This window comes from Scophthalmus maximus, chromosome 3 (assembly GCF_022379125.1).
Source record: "Scophthalmus maximus strain ysfricsl-2021 chromosome 3, ASM2237912v1, whole genome shotgun sequence".
NCBI lineage: Eukaryota > Metazoa > Chordata > Actinopteri > Pleuronectiformes > Scophthalmidae > Scophthalmus > Scophthalmus maximus.
Window position 1 is genome coordinate 10740001 of NC_061517.1, and position 20000 is coordinate 10760000.

At 43.2% G+C, this 20000-nt stretch overlaps 1 protein-coding gene and 1 long non-coding RNA gene across 2 annotated transcripts in view; one reads left to right on the forward strand and one right to left on the reverse strand.

Annotated features, from left to right (window-relative positions):
• Nucleotides 1-18222, reverse strand: part of LOC118317077 — a 26867-nt gene extending 8645 nt beyond the window's left edge. Inside the window, exon 1 of the long non-coding RNA XR_004795326.2 lies at nt 18003-18222. This is a non-coding gene — a long non-coding RNA (uncharacterized LOC118317077). The remainder of the gene's footprint in view (nt 1-18002) is intronic.
• The window catches only part of LOC118317076 (ERC protein 2-like), a 140329-nt gene that overhangs the window by 103721 nt on the left and 16608 nt on the right, over nt 1-20000 (forward strand). Inside the window, exon 19 of the mRNA XM_047331126.1 lies at nt 2957-3022. Within this exon, the coding sequence (XP_047187082.1) occupies nt 2957-2983 (27 nt within the window). The 3' untranslated portion in view covers nt 2984-3022. The remainder of the gene's footprint in view (nt 1-2956; nt 3023-20000) is intronic.

Below are 20000 nucleotides of genomic sequence, written 5' to 3' on the forward strand. Positions count from 1 at the left end.
TCCTTGGCCATCTCTAATAAGACAGGGTCACCGGTTTTAATTTTATTCTTTATCTTTTTTATTTTTTGCCTTCTATGCCTGTGGAAAGCATTTGATTGCTAAAAGGTCTGGGGTTGATTGACATACACACGCACACTTGAGTTATATATTACAGTAGTGTATAATAATGTGAAGATTTCTATTCTTTTCAACTATAGAATGAATCGACATCTAATTTTATATGGACGTTTAGAGTGAGGAATACGACACGAAGCACACGGTAGCTTAGACCTTGAAATCACCTTGTAATCCCTCAAGGACCACTTTTAAACTCTTGCTGTGTAGTTATTAGGTTATGTTATGTTATGTTTTACATCTGACTTGCTAAAACAATATTTTAGAGCTATTAGGTGTCTGTATTGTTCTGTTGTATTTCAGAATACTTGTAACCGCAGTATGCTTCACATTAGACTGAGCTGCAGGGGGTCACGTTTTAGTATCACACATTACTCCCTTGCACTTTGCATTTATAAATATCTTTCCCCTCAATGTGGCTACACAGCTCTGTTTTACAGCAGCAGTGTTTATAGTGTTTGACATATGAAACAGTAGCTCCCTGCAAGTGATATTTCAACTTTTCAAGTTGGACTGAAAAAGCCAAAGAAAGTATTATTAGTATTGCTGGGAAAACTTGTTAAGAATGTAGGGAATAATAAAATAACACATAAATTCATGTCAATTGGCTGAATTACACTCTCTATTAAAGTTGAATTTTTATGTCTACACAAGGGAACTGTGATGGTTCACACTTTGATTGCAACATCTGGGAAAGGACCCCTGATACCTTGCATAAGAAAAAGGGCCAAATCAAAAGTTTATCAAGGTGTCATCACCCCCTTCTGTTCACTTACTACAACCAAACTGATCGAATTCACCCACCTCAAAAACAACCAACAGACCTCATTGACAGAGGTCAGTCAGTCTCCTCATGGCTTTTCCTCAAATCTGATCTTTGACCTATTGAGGAGCTTAGAGGTGTGTGTGTGTGTGTGTGTGTGTGTGTGTGTGTGTGTGTGTGTGTGTGTGTGTGTGTGTGTGTGTGTGTGTGTGTGTGTGTGTGTGTGCGTGTGTGTGTGTGTTAGTGCTGGTGATGGGGGATGTCAGGTCTCACTGAAGTATCTGAGGTGAGACTGTTTTCCCTCCAAACACAGGACTTCCCATCTCCTTTACGCTCTCTCTTTCATCTTAATGTGATCAAGTATTCCATTTTTTTTTGAAGACTTTACTTTCCCCATCTCCACTGCAATTATTTTGTTTTATCATACTGTACTCCTTCCATATATTTTGGCCCCTTCAACATCAGTTTTCTGGTGTGTTTTTTTTTCCACCCATGTTTTTTTCCCACCATTTCTCTTTCATTCTTTGCTTCAGTCCCTTGCTCCTTCCATTTTTTTTTCCATTTCAAATGTAATCCAAGTGTAGCCAGGCCAGTGGTTCAGTGTGTTGCCGGGTCCAGAAATGCCACTCAACGGATGATTGATGATGATAATGATAATGATGATGAAGAGGGTCAGTCCACTCATCCTGGAAACCACAATGCCTTTCCAAGATACAGCTATAGTGCCATAACAATAACAGTGACCACACAAAGTTTTTTTTTTGTATTTACAATTGTGTGCTCAAACGCACACACATAAACACTGCATGTAGAACCAACTGAACACACATGTAAACACAAATGAAAGCACTGTAATAGTGGACACGCAAACACAATACACACTTTAATGTTTTTCAAGGATCCAAACCAAATGTCATTCAAAGTTCGTAGCGACAGTTAGTTGGTCCATCCGAGTCTTTTAACTCTGCCCCCTGCTCCTAATCTGTGATGGATTAATCTGTGGAGGAGAGGTGAAATCTAATCAGAGGAGATGAGCACAGGAAGTGGATTTTGCGTCTTTAGATGTACCCCAGGTCGATAAAGTGAGTGCACTTTGACGGGCATATTGTGTTCACGTTGTTCCCATTTAGCCATGCCAGCGCACCACTGCCAGATACTTGGCAGCAGCTTTGGAAGGAAATAGAAAACAGCCATAATATGTTTATCGGAGACAGAATTGTACAACCTTTTCTTTCGGGCTGTTGTTATTTTTTTTTCTAAGCCTTATATGCTGCCTGCTTCAGGTTTATGGGAAGTAACAAATGGTATTCGACCTGTTTGTGTGTGTGTGTGTGTGTGTGTGTGTGTGAGCGTGTGCGTGTTTGTGCGCATGTGTGTTGTTTGTGTGTGTGTGTGTGTGTGTGTGTGTGTGTGTTGAACCTGGCAGAATGAGTGGTTGTAGGTCTGGCTCTGTTTACAGGGCCTGTCACAGCCATTCATTGCGTGTTAGCATTTAGCATCTAGCATGTTCCACTGAAAGGCCATTATATCTTTAGCTTAGCTGCTTAGGTGTAGTTTACTGAGCTTGTCACAACCGTTCAGTCCTATCGAAGCCACTGTGGGCCGCGGCCAAGTCCCTTGTGTGTGTTTTTTTGGTCTGGTGTTGCGCGTAGACGGTGCTTTGCCGGAGCTTATAGTTGAGCATTATGCAGCCAAGTGAGCTGCCAGCTCATGCTAACCATCGTAATGTTAGTGTCTGAGTGAATTAGCCTTCCTGTTAGCAGGCTCTTGTCTGCACAGTTTCAGCCCCGAGGAAACCCCAAGTGTGTTTAGTTATTGGTTCCTGCAATCACAATGAGGGGAGGATTTCATATCACACACAGCTCGTCTGAATGAGGAACATGAGCAGGATTGTTTTTTAAATTAAAAGCCACAGGGGTTAGGAGGAACATAAGATTAAGCAGTGAACAAAGACATGAATATAGTTTGTTCAAAGGGAAACCATATTCTGTATACTAAATGTATTTTGACATAAAGTATAACATGCAACTGATGGTTAATGGATGGATGATGACGTGTTTCCCCCTATTTTTCTCACAGGATGATGAAGAAGGAATATGGGCATGATGACCAACTCCATGGGAATCCTGCATCCCGTTGTTCATCGTGAGTTTTAATTACACGGCATATTTCTTTACTAATTTCAGAGTTAATATACTACATGCCAGTGTGTTGTACTGTATATGCTCCAGATATTTTAATGATCTTCCACACAATAGACTTTTTTCAGTGGGCTTGAGTAACCATTAGCTGGGAACATTGATGATACCACAATAACCACAGCATTACCCAACTCTTAAAGATGAGAGTGTAATAGATCCCGGCTCCTTTTTCCGTTCCTTATGAATATCAGTTGATTCAGTGGTTTATGGCTGGTTTTCTGTGTAGTTCTCATATGCTGGCCCTGCCGTGGCTATATAGGTAGCTGTGGGGTATTAGACCTATACACACCCAGCAGCCTAAAGCACAAGTATCAGGGCCCAGAGGTGATAAAAACGACATGGTGAGAAAAACCAGAGATGGACGAGTCTGTCTCTCCACGCCCCGCCTTTTCAGTTGTAGTAAAGTTTTACCACGCTCCCCCACCCCGTTGTGTGCCAGTGTGTGGGGTAGTTAATTACAATACAACGCAGAACAGTCATGAAGCCCTTTTCTTTTCTTTTTTTTTAAGGCTGCGAGCCGAAAAAGCATAAAATAAAGAATGCAGAGTCATAAAGGATAATTCCTGTTTTGGGGGTTTTATATCGAAGCCCCCCATAGACTCAGGATGCCTTTGAACATAAACATGCGGAAAGAGGTCTGTGCGGCGAGGGTTATGGTTTGGTTAGAGCTAATACAAGTGCAATTCAAAGAGAAAAAGATGGTAGAGAGAGAGAGAAGGGGAAAGGGAGAGGGTGTTTAGGCCTATGTATTTATGTGGGAGTCAGAAAACCAGGCAGCATGGTATACTCATAGTTTCCAGGGCATCTCATTCTTTTCCCCCAGTAATCCACAGGTGGACCATCACAAGCAAAATCTGTCTCTAACCTCAATGACTTAGTCGTTGTGCACTTTGCCCTCGCGCCACTTTTGCGATTAAGAGTCCTATGGCTTGTGTGTGAGTTAATGGTTAGGTCTTCGTGCAGTGCAAAGCTTTGGTGTGTTTAGCTATGATATTTGTGTGTGCATATGTGCATGTGAGAATGTGTATGCAAGAGAGCATTGCTGAGCTATACAGTGCCGGAGCAGCCCGCATAGCCTATAATCCAGTCCATGTGTGCTGAGAATGCAGTAGTGTCAGGATTCACCGTAATGAAACAGACCACACTGCCCTCTTTCTCCCTCTCTTTTCCATCTCTCCATCTTTTTCCACAACTCCTGTTCTTTCCACCTCTTCTCAGATTTTTAGCTTTCCCCGCTCTAACGTATATTCCTTCAAGGTAAACCTAGAAGTGGACCAATGACTAACCTACGGCTTTGGTATCTCCAATCAGATATCATGAATGAGTGTTCATGCGCTTATGTGTGTATATGTGTGTGTGTGTGTGTGTGTGTGTGTGCGTATGTGTGTATTAGTGCTTCTTATCCCAATCTAATAGAATAAGCCAGGCACATTAGCCTTTAGCGCAGAGTGGTGTTGTGGCTGGCGATATCAGTGCTGCTCATCTATCCACTGCTGTTATTCTGGCAGTGCACAACGCGAGCGCAGCTAACGTGTATTAGCCGTCCTCTATGGGAGAACAGATGGGAGCCATTTAGCGGTGTGTAGCTACAGCACAATAAGGCCAGACCTAATCCCCATATCCTGTCCCTGAGTGAGCCCTCCCTAATATGAGCAAACATAGATGACAGCACCGATAGACAAATAGCCGGGGATCTGTGTGCCTGCGTGCATGTGTGCAGCGTCTTTACGTCTTCATGGCATGCATGTTCTTACGGATAGCGTTGGCTCCCATTGCTCGACTACATTTTGAATTCCACACAAACCTAAGTGCTGAGTTTGAGTTGGAAAGTTTGAGTACCAGGCGTCCAGGTGTGGATTTGTATTGGTTAGCCATGGTTTTGTCTGAGAGGACACCGGGTTCTGATTGGCTCATTGTGGTTGTGTATGTCCTGCTGTTGATTACAGAGGTTTTGTTTACCCTCTTGGCCTCCAGGACCCCCCTATAATGAAATAAGAATGTCCTTTTGGACAAAGAGCACAAGAGAAGGGGGTTGGAGGAAACAGTGAAGGAGAAAAATGGGGCCAAAAGAGTGAAGCAGAGTGGGGGGAAGAGGTTTTCTGGAAACATTATGCTTTTATCCCAACTTGAAGTTATTTGTACTGAATGAAGCGAAAAGAAGCTGAGAGGCTTTCCAAGTGGGGACAGAAATATGTTTGTGTGTGTGTGTGTTTGTGTGCAGGAAGGAGTGAGGCCTTGTTCAGGTTCAAACAAGTCAAGAAGATGGCTTTCATTTGCCCATGCCGTGTGTTCGCGGCTGAATACAGTGTTTGTATATCTGCATTGTGTGTGTCACTAAGTGTCCAACTTTTGTATCCATGGCTTCAGCAAGTCTACAAAAGGTCTCCAAATTTCGTGGGAGACTGAAACTGGACAGCAGATTCTCAATCCCACAAATTATCCGTTAATACAATTTCATCCAAGTGTCATGTTTGTGCTTGAGTCTCGGTTCTACCTTCAAGTCCAAGGGTTCCTTTCAACCCAAACTGACCTAAACGCTGACCTGCCAACTTATGTTACTCATGAACCCAAACTACAGCAACTATGGAAGCAACGCAACCTGTAAATTTTGTTGACAAGACGATGTGACTTATTCTCTTACAAACTGTTAAAGTCAATCAATATGTAGACTGTCCATCTGTATATTTGACTGAGGGGCTTACTGTTGACAAAAAAGAAGAAAGAAAAACTTCAGAGTAAATATGAAGTTCTGTTCATCCTTTTTACGTAACTGGAACTAAGCTTGTACAGACCAGAAAATCAGTGCAAGAGAAATTGCAGCTCATGTCGTCTGTTTGAAGTGACGTCAGTTTTCTGTAACCACAGTTCTGCTGCTGAGAACAGTTTTGGCCTGCAGCAGGTGTGATCACTCTTCACCATGGTCTCCTATCTTGAGGTTGGTAATGAAACCTCAGAACTAAACATTCTAACTGCACATACAACTGATATTGGAAATTAAAAATATTGCTCTGTTATATGTTGGGAATCACCTTCACTGTCTTGTGTTTACAATCATGATCATAACAGTTTACAGCTTGATGTGTCTCTTTTGCGTTCACATTCCTTTTAACAACAAAATATGATGTTTTAAACTTCGGGAATGGCATCTAAACGGCTGAGCAGGCCCTGCCACTTTTTCTGCAATGTGTGCCAGGTTGAATCTCTAGTGTAAACAGCTATTATCCCACGCGTTGATTATTCCAAACTGATGCTAAATATTTTTTTACAAGTCACGTGAAGAAATAGCCATGTTGTCATTGTGTTAATCAATGAACGCATTTGTCTAATGTTAGTATTTTCTTGAAACATGAGCGAAAACAAGATACGGGCTCACACTTATGCCAGTATTCTACACCGTCCATTCGGATCTGTGTGGGAAAATCTAATGAGCTAGAGAAACTTTGGTCAGAGTTTGACTTCCACCTGCGTGTTCGATTGTAAGTGAACGTGTGTGTGCATGTCCATGCACACTTGCGGTGCGATGTGTTTGCAGTGTTTGGGTCTGTGCTTGCACACATGTGTGGCCATGCTGTGCCATGTGTCTTTGGTGACTAGTGAACCACAGCATGAGGGTCAGTAGAGGCGTCTGACCGAGGCCATCCCTCTGTCAGCTGTCAGCATCCTCAGTCTGCGAGGTCAAAGGTGGTTCTACCAGGTTGAACATGAGTGGAGAGGAGTCAATAACTCAGCAACACCTGAGCACTGACATTTGAGAAGGCTGAACATTATCTGTTTCACTGCTTACAGCAACAGCACCTGAATTATTTTCTAAACTCCCTTCTTGTGAAGATGGAAGGTGCTGTTTCCATCTTACTGGTTCAAATACGGAACAATTATTGAAAAGTAAGCATTTTTGAGAACTCTTAAGGCACCAGACACACAACATAAACGACGCAAACTGTGTTTTGTCGCTGGAACATTATGTGCTTATTTGCGTCATACGCACAAATAACGTGAAAATGTGTCTGTTCTTCCTTCCACTTTCTCCAGCAAACCTCCTCTGAACAAACACGCGCGTTTACACACAAACACACACACACACACACACACACACACACACACACACACACACACACACACAGGAATGAATGGGAGGGCCAAATGAAGCAGTTGTGCTACTGTAACTGGGGCTAAAGCTAGTGTCCAAATTCCTCGATCACTTTCTTTCTTCTTTTTGTCTCTCTCCTTTTTCGCCCTGTCATGATACAAATATAGCAATTCGTGTCAAAAAGCACATACAGCGGCAATAGTTCAATCCTCCATTTCTATTTCTATTGGTTATCGTGTCAACGCATCCCAAGCAACCCATGATCTTTGTAAATCAGGCCAAGAATATGGCATAAATGGCACAAACTAGGAAACTCAGCGTGTGAAAGGAACTAACCCCAATCCCACAGTCTCATTTGCTTGCAGCAGTTGCACGGTGGCATCATGATTGATTTGACAAAGACATATTGGTGTTTAAATGCCATGCACAATATCACCCTTAAGTAGTTAAATGAAGAGCAGCGATAGAGTTGCTCTGTCATTGTCAGCATGTGAAGCTGCAGACAGACAGGACCCAGAGACTGAGGATGAGGAGGCGGTGGTGGGGGGAGGAAGAGAAGGAAGGACCGGCAATCATTGTGAGGCAGACAAGTTAATTCATGTTTTTTTGTGGTTTTCTTGAAGTTGTATCATGTAGAGGACAGTTAGACACCTGATGTGCGGATCATAAGGCTGTTTGTCTAGGTGAGCTCCCTTTCCCAACCCACAACACCCTCATTACACACGCCAAGACATGGCCACACGCACAGTGCAATTCATCGTGCAAGCCTGCAAACGTACAGAAACGAGGATGACTTTGTAGTTCTGGTTCTGCTATAACAGGCAAATCCCTGATCCTCAGTGATTATCCTCGCAGAGAAAATGAACATGTGCGCATGTTCATCTGAACAAAAAGAAATCCATTGCTAATTTCAGACGTGAACTGGACATTTGCTTTCTCACATACAGCCCTTCTGGAAAATTTCAAGAAAATGTCCGTACTTCAGACCACGTCTGAAAGTAGCTTTGGCCGCCAAATCAAGCTCTGCTGTCCGCTTGAGCGAGGCCAAGATGGGCGATTCTGGAGCCTGTCATCTAACAGTGTTTACAGGCCTTTCTGTAATACAGCCAGACAACTGGGAACAAAACAGGATCTGTCCAACATTATCACTGATCATGCTGTCTAGTGCCTAAAGGTTATTTTACTTTTTAAAATGAGTTCTGCTTGAGTATTATGTCAGGATTTCATTTTATTAGCACTTTAGTTCCAGTATGGTTTTGGAGCTTTTGGCTTTTAATGACACCCACCATTCAAGAAATAATTTCACTCCAGCTTGTGTCATCTCGTTCTGAGTGCTCTGACCTTTCCAGCTTTTATTAAAGCATGATGCGACGACGTGGTGGTCAAGTGTTCTCCCAAGTTGTGCCGGTCTGGCATTGTTGGCTAACTTTTAGGCAGGCGTCTCTTCTTTTAAACACATGACCATGTAGGAAGTTGTGGGCAGCTTTGACATTTGTTGGGTTGTTTGGTTTAAGTGCACAAACACATCTGCCAGAAGACAATACGCACTTACTTTTGTTTCTTGGGTATGTAATTGAAATGACGCTTTAGTGCTTTCTCATTTATGACCACTAAGTCTCTGGCTCTGACTCATAATCTCAAACATGCTCCCCTTTTGCACGTCACATTTACCCTTGAATAATGGTCTTATCCTTATTGGGGCATATCACATGAAAGTGACATGACTCTTTAAACTATTAGTAAAGCATTCAAAGTTTAGATACAGTGCATCAGTGAGCAGAAATACTTTAACTGAACTAACTCATCCTCTCCTCTCTGTCTGAACACGTCAGGTGTGACTCAGTCCGTCTGTAAACTCCTCTCTGGTTTGCTCATTTCTGCAGAAATGGCCCAGGCAGCCCCCGGTCATAAATCAGTACACCTCAGGCTGTCGTGATTTCTCACTCCCCTCTCTCCCCCTTTCTTCCTCTCCGCTTTAGTCTTTATCAGTTATCTCCATCGCTTCTTCAAAGTTCATTGCCACAAAATACAGAACATCCAAGGATTTTTGTGGTTTGCTCACAGAGACCAAGGTTATTAGAGATGCAGATCTAAATGTTGTGGTGGAAAAGTCATGTTGTTGTGGTCGAATCGGGAAAACTGATGGGATGATTGAATGTTCTGGCGAGGCTGCGCGCGCGAGTGTGTGTGTGTGTGTGTGTGTGTGTGTGTGTGTGAGATATAATTCAAGAAAGAGAGATAGAGATCCTAGCAGGATTATAAGCGTGTTTTGTGAGCTTATGGAGATGGTAGCACACAAAAGCCCTTCCCTCAGGAGAAACTTGCACCTGGGGAGTTGCTTGTCTGTGTGTGTGTGTGCAATGCCTGTATGTGTGTGTGTGTGTGTGTGTGTGTGTGTGTGTGTGTGTGTGTGTGTGTGTGTGTGTGTTTGTGTGTGTCTGTGTGTGAGTGTGTGTGTGTGTGTGTTTGTGTGTGTGTTTGTGTGTGTGTGCAATGCGTGCGGACGTGCATGTCTGTGTGTGTGTGTGCGTGTGTGTGTGCGTGTGTGTGTGTGTGTGTGTGTGTGTGTGTGTGTGAGAGAGAGAGAGAGGGAGAGATAAAGAGGAAAATCAATGTGTATAAGAAAGCCCTCAGCAGGATACTCTGCAGGTCAGATCCCCTGTTCAAGGCGGATTACATCCCAAAGAGAAAGTATGAACATCCACAAAGACTCACTGATGGAGGGAGGTATAGGGATTTGGCGACAGAGAAAAGGGAACCACAGCCTTTTCATTTTAAACCTGTTATTTTGTTCAGACTTCCTGTACACTCTTCTCCGTCTCTCTCTCTTTAACAAATACGCATAGACACATGCACACATGCACTTTAAAAAGCACTAAAACTACTACACAGCCTCAGGTCTTAGGTAAGGCCTCTGCTGTCCCACAAACTGTGTTTTTAACACGTAGACCCTCTCCTAGGCTGCCAATCATAAAACGTGGCCACTGCTCCAAGGCAAAGAGAGATATTCGGGGACAGAGAGAGGGGGGCGGGGGTGGGACGGTTGCAGGTGCTTAAAAAAAAAACTACAAGATTCACACCTGCTGATCACAACTGATACTGTACCACTCCCTTAAAGGGTATCATACCAGGAAAAATACAGCAATTCTGTTCACTGCACACAGATAAATGTAGACACACATAGGCGTATATACTCTAATAGAATGCAAACATGTATGATCAAGATTGACACTCACGGAAACGCTGCGGTAGAGAAACAACACTTCATATATTTTAATAAGTAATAGCACAAGGAATTTGACTATTTTCTTTCCCTATTTTAGAAACACCAGAGCTGCTATCGGACACTCCTTGTAGAATTGAAAAGGAAGGCTAACAGGAATTTACCTGTTTCCTCCCACTGAAAGTTATCCCAGTGCGCAGTCAGCGGAGAGGCTTCATAACCTGGGCTATCGCAGAACTACTGTAATAACATCAACAACCTTTGGACTGCCACTCAACATTTAGGAGCTGACCACCAATTAGGCCTTGTATAACAGTAGGCTGCAGTTTATTTCTCACACTAGCGCAACACTTTCCCTCAGGTCTACACTTCTAGGAAGTCTGTAAAAACTGAGATGTGCTGCGTTGCCATTTGTCAAAACAGCATCATAGATGATATTTTGCAGTGAAATTAGTTATGATAGCTTGCTTGTTATAAAATATTAGTGACCTTTTCGAGCCTGCATGTTTATTGAATTTCAAATTCCCAAAATGGGTCGCAGGCGTACGGCTGCAGGCTACCCATATGACATGGGTAGTAAAAAATGTAAAGCCCCTGAGTCTAAAGGCTACAGAATAAACTTCTCATTTGGGCCCAAAGCTTTTAAAAAAAAAAGAAGGAAAAAAAAAAGTGTATAAACCCCTGGCCTGAGCGAATGTTAGTCGGAAACCTGGTATGTTTTTCAGCCAGGTTGAGTTTTCCAGTGAAACCTTAGAAAAATATGCCTCTCTTTCTGTCACTAGATCAGCTCAGACAAGCAGATTAGTGCTGTAGCTGCTCTGTGTGTCCCTCGCAGCTTACTGTATGTCACTGCCGTAATCCTTGTAATCAAACCAATGGGTCAGGCTACTCAACAAGTGTGTCTTTCCCATATACATGTATGCACTCGTGCCCACATACGCACATGCATACAGCTCGTTTCGATGTGAAATTGAAATCTCTCTCCTTCTCTTTCGTTCTCTCTCTCTTATCTGGACTTGTGGAAAAGCCACAATGTACGATGACATTCAGCACAGGATTAAAGCCCATGTAAGACCCTCCTCGGCTTTCACTGCTGCTGCCAAGAGGGGATCTTTACAACCACACACTCTCAGGCAACCCTGTACTCACACTGGCAGAGACACAACTGCACGCGCACACACGGACCAATACTTTATGTAGGCAAGCACAGTTGTGTGCGCATACACACACACCCCACATTCACAAATCCTTACAGTTACTAAGCATGTTGTCCTCTTGTTACTCCAGACGAAGGGAAGTCTGCCTCCTCAACCAACACAGTCATGCGCACACACACACGTCACACACACACAGACACACTGACATCCTTTACTCCCGCATCCCACATCTATCCTCCTCGCTTTTCTCTCTGACACAAGGGTAGCCTTGCCACGAATGAGCCAAGAAACCAATTCCATCTGTCTGTAATGGAATCATGGACCCCCACCACCCCCAACATACATGGACACAGACGCACACATACACTCTTACTCTGTGCACCACTGTTGCCCGGATGGACAAAGAGATGAGTAGTTACAGTAGAGAGAGGGGATAGAGACTCAGGGTAGATTGAACACAGACTCCGGGGGTTTTAGTCGTTCCAAGGCCAGACATGGTCAGGGCCTTAGTTATATGATGCTGCGTATCTAGGTCATGTTGTGTGTATGTGTCTTATTTTTTTGTGCATACCTCCGGGGGTTAGTTGGCTGGGTCTGGAGAGGATTCTCATTGGAATGCGTTCTGATTGGGCTAGACAGCGATCCTTTTCTGATTGGTTGTTTATCCTGGGGCTTCCACTTTCAGGGTTGCTTTGAATCAGTGCATCTCTGTCGCTCGCTCTCCATTTCTCTCTGTTTCTTTTCTTCTCTCTCTCTCCATCTTTATATCTTGCATAGTGCCGCTGGCTGTGTGTTTGATGTGAATGTGTTTGACGGGCTAAAACAGAACCAGCAGTGGGCTGTTGTGTGTTTCTGCCGAGCCAGCAACGCTCAGTTTGGAGAGGGTTGCCCACAGTAACCTTAGGTGCTAAGTGGTCAGTTACACTATGCCTTATCAAAACTGATTTGTTCTGTTGATTTACAGAGTTAGAGGCGGGTTTTGCATCTAAGGCCAAACATTGTCAGGGTTTTTTTTTTCTACTAGTACGAATATGTTATCTGAGTTACTTTATCAATACGAAAACCTTTGAGAAATATTTACACATTTTTATGCAAAACCCTTTAATCATTTTAGAAAACAAGCAAAAGCCATCAATGTTCTTATGCCAGCAGTATAGTTTCATGGAGAACACTGCCCAAATACCTTTTTTTAATTGATATTACCAGGAAGTCTCCTTACATATGTTATATCTTCCGCAAGAGACCTAACCAAAATGGTAGTATAGAGGAGTAAAATAGGCAAAGATCAAAAATGATGCCACCTTAACTCGACAGTTTACTTGATGCTATGAACACATTGACAAAAGTGGGATTTAGTTTGTTGCCAGATTTATAGTGCTCACTGATTGATTTGGTGGCTTTTGAACACTATTGGCATGAAGAGACCACATGAAGAGGAAATTAACATTTGAAATGGGGCACCAAATGATCCTCTTGTAGCTCCAACACTGCCATCACCCTCCTGTGATAAAACTCAATGTTGAACATTAAGTATGGTAGTGAGAGGTAACTCGACAAGATATCTTGATTATTATTACTCACTAAAAGCAGAGCTGGGCATGGCAGGATAAAACCAGTCATCAATAGGTGCTATTGTACTTTAGCTCCACTCTCCAGGAGTGGCCTATCCTGAGCATGTATGCAGCAAGGCTTCAACCCTGCAGCTATGGGATTAGCTCCACTGCTGGGTGGTCCTCTTCCTGCTGATCTCAGAACAGCATCATAATTTACTGCACACTCATTCGAGGTTTCAGGATTTCGTATCCGGTCAGACCACTGAGGTTTGTGTCTGAACATTACAAGCTTTTTGTACCAGATATTTGACTATATTAACATTTTACGATTGTTTTGTTTAAACCGATGATGACAGAGAAGCCTCGAGGTTAGGCGAAGGTCCTCGCGACTTGAAGGTTGTAGAACTGAATCTCCAGTCTGGTTTGGGAAAAGAAGGCTGGGTAAATGGTTTCTGTTTGAACTCAACTGCTCAGTGGCCAAGTCGTGGTTGTATTATTATTATTATTATTATTATTATTATTATTATTATTATTATTATTATTATTATTATTATTATTATTATTATTATTATTATTATGTCAGACCAGAACTCGCAAGCTAAATTGTACATGCTTGCTGTGGCAAACAGCGGGCGGGACAGGGAATAGTGTGAACTGTGTTGCAAGCACAAGTTAGCCAGCGAACAATAGAATTCCACATTGAAAATGATCGATGTTGTTATCAAAAATCAGTTCCTCCTGGATAAAAGCTCAGTGTCACCCTTTATCTAAAAAAAAAAAAAAAAAAAGGCCTGGATGTTGGTGATCTCCGCTAATTTGCTATTTGGAAGGAGGCACGGTCAGCCCACAAGATGAACTGAATGAAATGTAAGTTGAGTGTATCCTGTGTGAATTGTATCAGGTAGGACAATACAACTGTGGAGGTGAGGTAAGGTGTTGCTGGCGTTATTAATCTTACTGGATGGATTATGGTTAGGGGGAAAAGGCAGATTTGTAATGTTTATGGCAAGTGTGTCATGTTACATAGAAGAGTCATAATCAGCGGCAATTAGCAGCTCGGCGTCATGACCATTAGTCATTAGTTTTTTTCTCTCTTCCTTGGTTTCCGACCTTGTCTTGCATCCTTGAACTCACCAGCATTGGGCGGTTTAGCTGGTTGTTATGGGGACAGAACCCTGGTTGGCATTTCACAGTCACACACACACATGCACAGAGCCAGCACATGTTCTCCATAACCGAAAAATCCCAGAGACAGACAGGTAGTGTGACAGGAGTGGAGATGTCGGAGGCCTGGCGTTCTCCCCACCTGAAGTGATGGGAGCGGACAATGTAAACACTCTGTCATACACATAAACAAGGCCCCGCTCCGATTTCACTGCACATGTAGAGAGTGCTCACCCTCTCTTTTATGGCAAAAGTATTTGTGTAATTTGTTTATGTGAGATTCCATAGCCCTAATGGGGAAATGGCTTTTTCGGCATCACACTACACCTGAGTTCAATTTCACTGGCTCGCTCACAGACAGATTGTAAAGATGGCATACCAGAGCAGACGCAATCTGTCTTTCTCTTCCGCGTCTCAATTTAATTCCTCAGCCTTCCTCTGTTTCAGTCACATTTTTTCTCTCACTAAACCCTCCCCTCTCTCTCTCTCTCTGTCTCTCTCTCTCTCTCTCTCTCTCTGTGTTTTTATCTCTCTTTCTCTATGTGAAGAATTGCAAGACATTTTCAATAACAGGTAAATGAGAGCAGTGTTGCGGCAATTCATCTGTTTCATCAGACTTATGCTTTGTGACTGATAAGTTAAACTAAGAGTAAAAAGTTGATTTGATGGAATTTTCTTCAGAGATATTTCACTAGAGGAATTTGTGAACATGAACCAAAAATGTGACACATGCTCCGAATTAGCGAGAGCTCCTAACCAATAAAAAACCTTTCAGCTGGAATAGAAAACCATAATGTGTGCACGTGTGATTTTGTGTGTGCCATTCTGCGTATACATATGTTCGGGTCAACACAAAAGAAAAACAAAAAATCGTTTGGGGAATATAATCTAAACATCCGCTGCTGGATAAAACCAACATTCGCAGTATTTATTGTTCGATTGCTAATACTATTCCCTAGCCCACTATTTTTGAGCCAAACAATTTGGCACATGCACACAAACATGTTCATCCTTTGCGAGCTTCAACCTTCTGGTACTCTGGTACAGCAAGACACCATGTGTTTGGCAGCACCAATAACCGTGGTGGAGCAGAACCTTCTGCACCACAGTTCAAATGAAGTGAAGTGCATGCCAGGGAACAAACATGTGTTTTCTTTGTTTTTTGCCTTCTAATTACATATACACATAGTTATTTCACTCGCTTGCATGTTTGTGTGTGCGCGCGCGTGTGTGTGTGTGCGTGTGTGTGTGTGTGTGTGTGTGTGTGTGTGTGTGTGTGTGTGTGTGTGTGTGTCTGTTTCCCTGTTGTAATGCAAAGCTTTCTGTCTGGAGCTGGTATGTTTCACAGCATGCATTCCATTCAGACTGACTGTTTGCTTAGGTAATAACTAGGCTTAGTCATGATATGTTTGTCAGTGTGCATATATAGGTGTGTGTGTGTGTGTGTGTGTGTGTGTGTGTGTGTGTGTGTGTGTGTGTGTGTGTGTGTATATGCATTTTAAAGCATCCCTCCCATGCGTTTTACACGTTTACACATAAAGACAAACCTGTCCCTTTGAACTTGGACACAAGCCGTCCACCCTTGGATGGATGCTTTTGTGCCTCTATTGTTGTTTCTTTCGCCCCTTTTATTCCCAGATTTCCGTCTGCTCACTCAAAATGGCAATAAGAATAACTTTGACTCTTAAAAGAAATGTACTTCAAAAATGTTGCCTCTGTGCAATAAGTCCAAATACACTGAGTGGTGTTAGTCACATACTGATAAGACCTCATTGATCCTGTGGAAGGGTTTGAAGTAACAGTCACACACATACAGAGACCTAAACACACCACCTACTGAGAGTATTATTTCCCTCCCATACCAGGGGTCAACAGGGGCCAATAATTGCCAGATCAGCTAAGGGGTTGCCAGTTCGAGTTGTCCCCCCCCCCCCCCCCCCCCCCCCACACACACACACACACACATTGAGATCACAAACAGGCGGTTTTATCAGTGATGTCAGCTGTAATGTAAGCTCAATCAGCCCCATACTTTTGCCTCATCCTACCACTACACACACATTATCACCGGATGTACTGATGTCAGAGAGGAAGGGGGGGGGGGGGGGAGGAGACAGATTAAATTGAGTGTCTGTTGGATGAAGCAGAGAGGCGTTCAGAATTTTTTGTTCTTTAAGCAGTTCAGTCATCCGTTTTTGTGTGCTGATCATCATGCCGCAAAATAACTTCCCTGTTGGAGGTCCACCTTTGTTGTTGTGTGTGTGTGTGTGTGTGTGTGTGTGTGTGTGTGTGTGTGTGTGTGTGTGTGTGTGTTGGTGAAATGAGACAACATACAGTGACTTTATCACAGCAAAGCAGAAAAAGTATTAACAACTGGTGAAAGATGTTATGTGGACATTTCTCGGATTCCCTTTTGGTGGAAAGAAAAATGGGAAGAGATGAGAGAGAGAGGGGAGATGGTAAGACAAAAAGGGGGGGGGGGGGGGGGTGAACAGAATAATGAATAGCTATAGATATCCCTGTGGGTTCTAAACTGCGTTGCTGTTCAGTGATCAGTCTAAGCCCCCGTGTAGTCCTTCTCTATCATCGTTTTGTGGCAGTTTTGAATTTCCAAACACAGGAAGTGTTGCTTGATTCCCTCTTTCTTTGTGTCTGAAGTGTGTGTGTGTGTGTGTGTGTGTGTGTGTGTGTGTCTGTGTGTGTCTGTGTGTGTCTTTCGCTCCTCTTACTCTTTCTCTCACTCCGTCTCCCCTCTCTCTCTCACATTCTCACACGTATATACAGATGTGGGATAGTTGTTTGCTATTCTTGCCAAACAAAAATGCTTTCTTCTCTTTGTGACCCGCTTTGGTGTTACCTGACAAGTGTGTGTGTCAGTGTGTGTGTGTGTGGGTGTGTCGGTGTGTGTGTGAGAGAGAGAGAGTGAGCAGCGAGTGCTAAACCCAGTTCCTTGCCTGAGTGCTGCAGCAAAGGCTCAGGTTGACAGAGAGGATTGAAATTGTCATTCCTGGGATTAACCATAATGAGCCAGATTGACAGACAAGACAACATTGTACACCTCCACAGACACGCACACTCCAAACGTACACACAGAAAGGTACACAGGCAATTATAGAGAGGTGTATCAAAGTGCTGGGATAAGCCCCTGTTTGAACGCAACGTGAACAGGCCATTCCATCACTGCCTGACACCTCTACTAGGAGGGAGAGGGGATTACTTGTCTTTACTTTCACTGTATCCTTCCTGTTTTTTTTTCTTTGTGCCTCTTTCCCGCTCCTCTCTCTTAACTGTTTCCTACTTGTGAGACTGAGTTTATGAACTGTGCTGGAGCCCCCGGGTGTCAGACTCTTCTGGCTTGCTGTACATTCCTAAAGATGGTTATGACCGATGGGCATATTGCAGTAATATTTCGTCGCCATGGGATTGGACTGAGTTTGTCCCAGTCTCAGCTAACGGGTGCTGGTGTAGTCAGAAAGCGCCTGGTTTCCCTTATTATCACATCGCTGCTCGTCATTTGTTCAGATTATTTAAAACGTATCGGATATTTTACAACCATTATCTGGGTTGTCTACATAATGTTGCAGGAGATATTTATCATATATACTTTTTTTAAATAGCTGAAAATAGCAAGCAAAACCCTCATACATACTACATACAGAGAAAGAGAGAGAGAGAGTATCAGAAATATATTTACATCCACCTCGGTTTTAACTTGCATTCTTTTGATTTCACTCATTTACCTGTTTGTCAGGTTTGGGTCCGGAATCAGTGTGTGCCAGAGAACTTCAAAGAAGATCAGAAGATCTTGTCCATTTTTAATCTATAACTGCCAAGTGGCAGCTTACAATCACTGTCCAATCAGATAACAGCTGATAAGTGTGGCACGGAGCAGTTAGCTCGGCACCCACCAAGCCCTCCTGGCCGAGCTGCAGGCTTGTCAGCGCAATGTGCACTTGAGGCTTTGCAAGATTCTTTGAGAAGGATGATCAGCTTTCATCTTATCACTTTGCACAGTGACACAGGCTTCAAAGAGCACTGGTCATTTTTACTGGCACTGCAGCATGTGTGTGTGTGTGTGTGTGTGTGTGTGTGTGTGTGTGTGTGTGTGTGTGTGTGTGTGTGTGTGTGTGTGTGTGTGTGTGTGTGTGTGTGTGTGTTGTGTTGTGTGAATGTCTATGCGAGCTATTGACACATTCCCAGATTCCCAGAAAGCTGTTCCAGGCTCTAGGACTGTGTTTAATGAAGGCAAGGGCATGGCTTCAAAGAGCTGCAATCCAATCTGCATGTGTGCAGATGTACACACACACACACACACACACACACACACACACACACACACACACGCTCGTGCACTCATGCACTCACCAGACACATACACATACACCTCTGCCGGTTGGAACGAAAGAAAGGGTTTGAACTCAATCTCTCAGTACACAGTCCGTGTAATTTGGCAGCGCAGCCTTCATACGACGACTGAGAGACACAGATGGATATCCAAGAATCTTGAATTTGTGGGAGAGGGAGTGAACAATCAAAAATAAAATTCGAAAAAAAAAATGTCATCGGTTCGTCTGTCGTCAAACTCAGAGGCTCACTAATAAATTTATACATTTTTTTTTTTTTTTACAAAACATGATTAAGTTTAAATACTACAAGTCTTCTGTCTCGTGTGTGTTACTGCTTGTCTCTGTGTCAATATATCTTCTGGCTGATCCAGTACACAGATACAGTAAATTTATATATTGAGTGTGACGTGCTCAGTTGCAGGAATGATGAAATCCCTAATGGGCAAATATTTTGAGAACTGAAATACAAAAAGCGTAGAGCTGGAGGGAACCTCATTCCAAATAATATTGCTGTCATTTGTATCAGTCGCCTCACACTCACTAGATTGTTGCTGTCAGCCGAAGAATTCCTCTTTCCCAAAAGGCAATTTTCCAGGATGAAAGATAAGATTCATGGTCTCACATTTAGATTGATGCTTGTAACTCTTAAAGACTGGAACATGAACATTTCTAAAAGTTTCAAGATATTTTATGAAAGCACCAGAATGTTTTTCCTCTGGTTGGAAACATGAGAGCGTCCCGGACTTAGGACTGACCCTCAAACCATTTGTTGGAAAATCCTTTGCGCTGCAGGGTTTATGAGTGCGTATATGTTTTTTTAAGTTTGGATGTTTTAATGTGTGTGTGTGTGTGTGTGCGTGTGCATGTACGTGTGCGTGTGTGTGCGAGCGCGCGTGTGTGCGCGTGCTTGCGTGTTGTACTATTGCACATACGTAACTATGTGCCTGGTGCTTTTGAGGCGTGTTAAGGTGTATTTCTGTCTTTGATGTTTGGCATTGGGTTTATGAAAAGGTTGGTTTTTAGTGGCATGATTTTTTTTTTTTTTCTTCTTTCCTTTTTTTTCAAAGTGTCTGTGCATGTGTGTCGGCCGGCAGGGTGGATTCTGGTTCACCTTGCACTGGCCACCTGTAAGCCATCGACAGAAATTAGCCTCTTTGGTCTTGATGGGTTGCAGAACAGAGAAGGAAGGGGTGGTGAGAATGTGGTACGAGGGCTGTTGGGGGAGGTTTTGAAGAGGTGTGTGCGTGTGTGTGTGTGTGCGTGTGCGTGTGCGTGTGTGCGTGTGTGCGTGTGTGTGTGCGTGTGTGCGTGTGTGTGTGTGTGTGTGTGTGTCAGAAGATATTCAGAAGGTCCATTTTCCAAACTGCATGCTCACTGTGCCATACAGACATA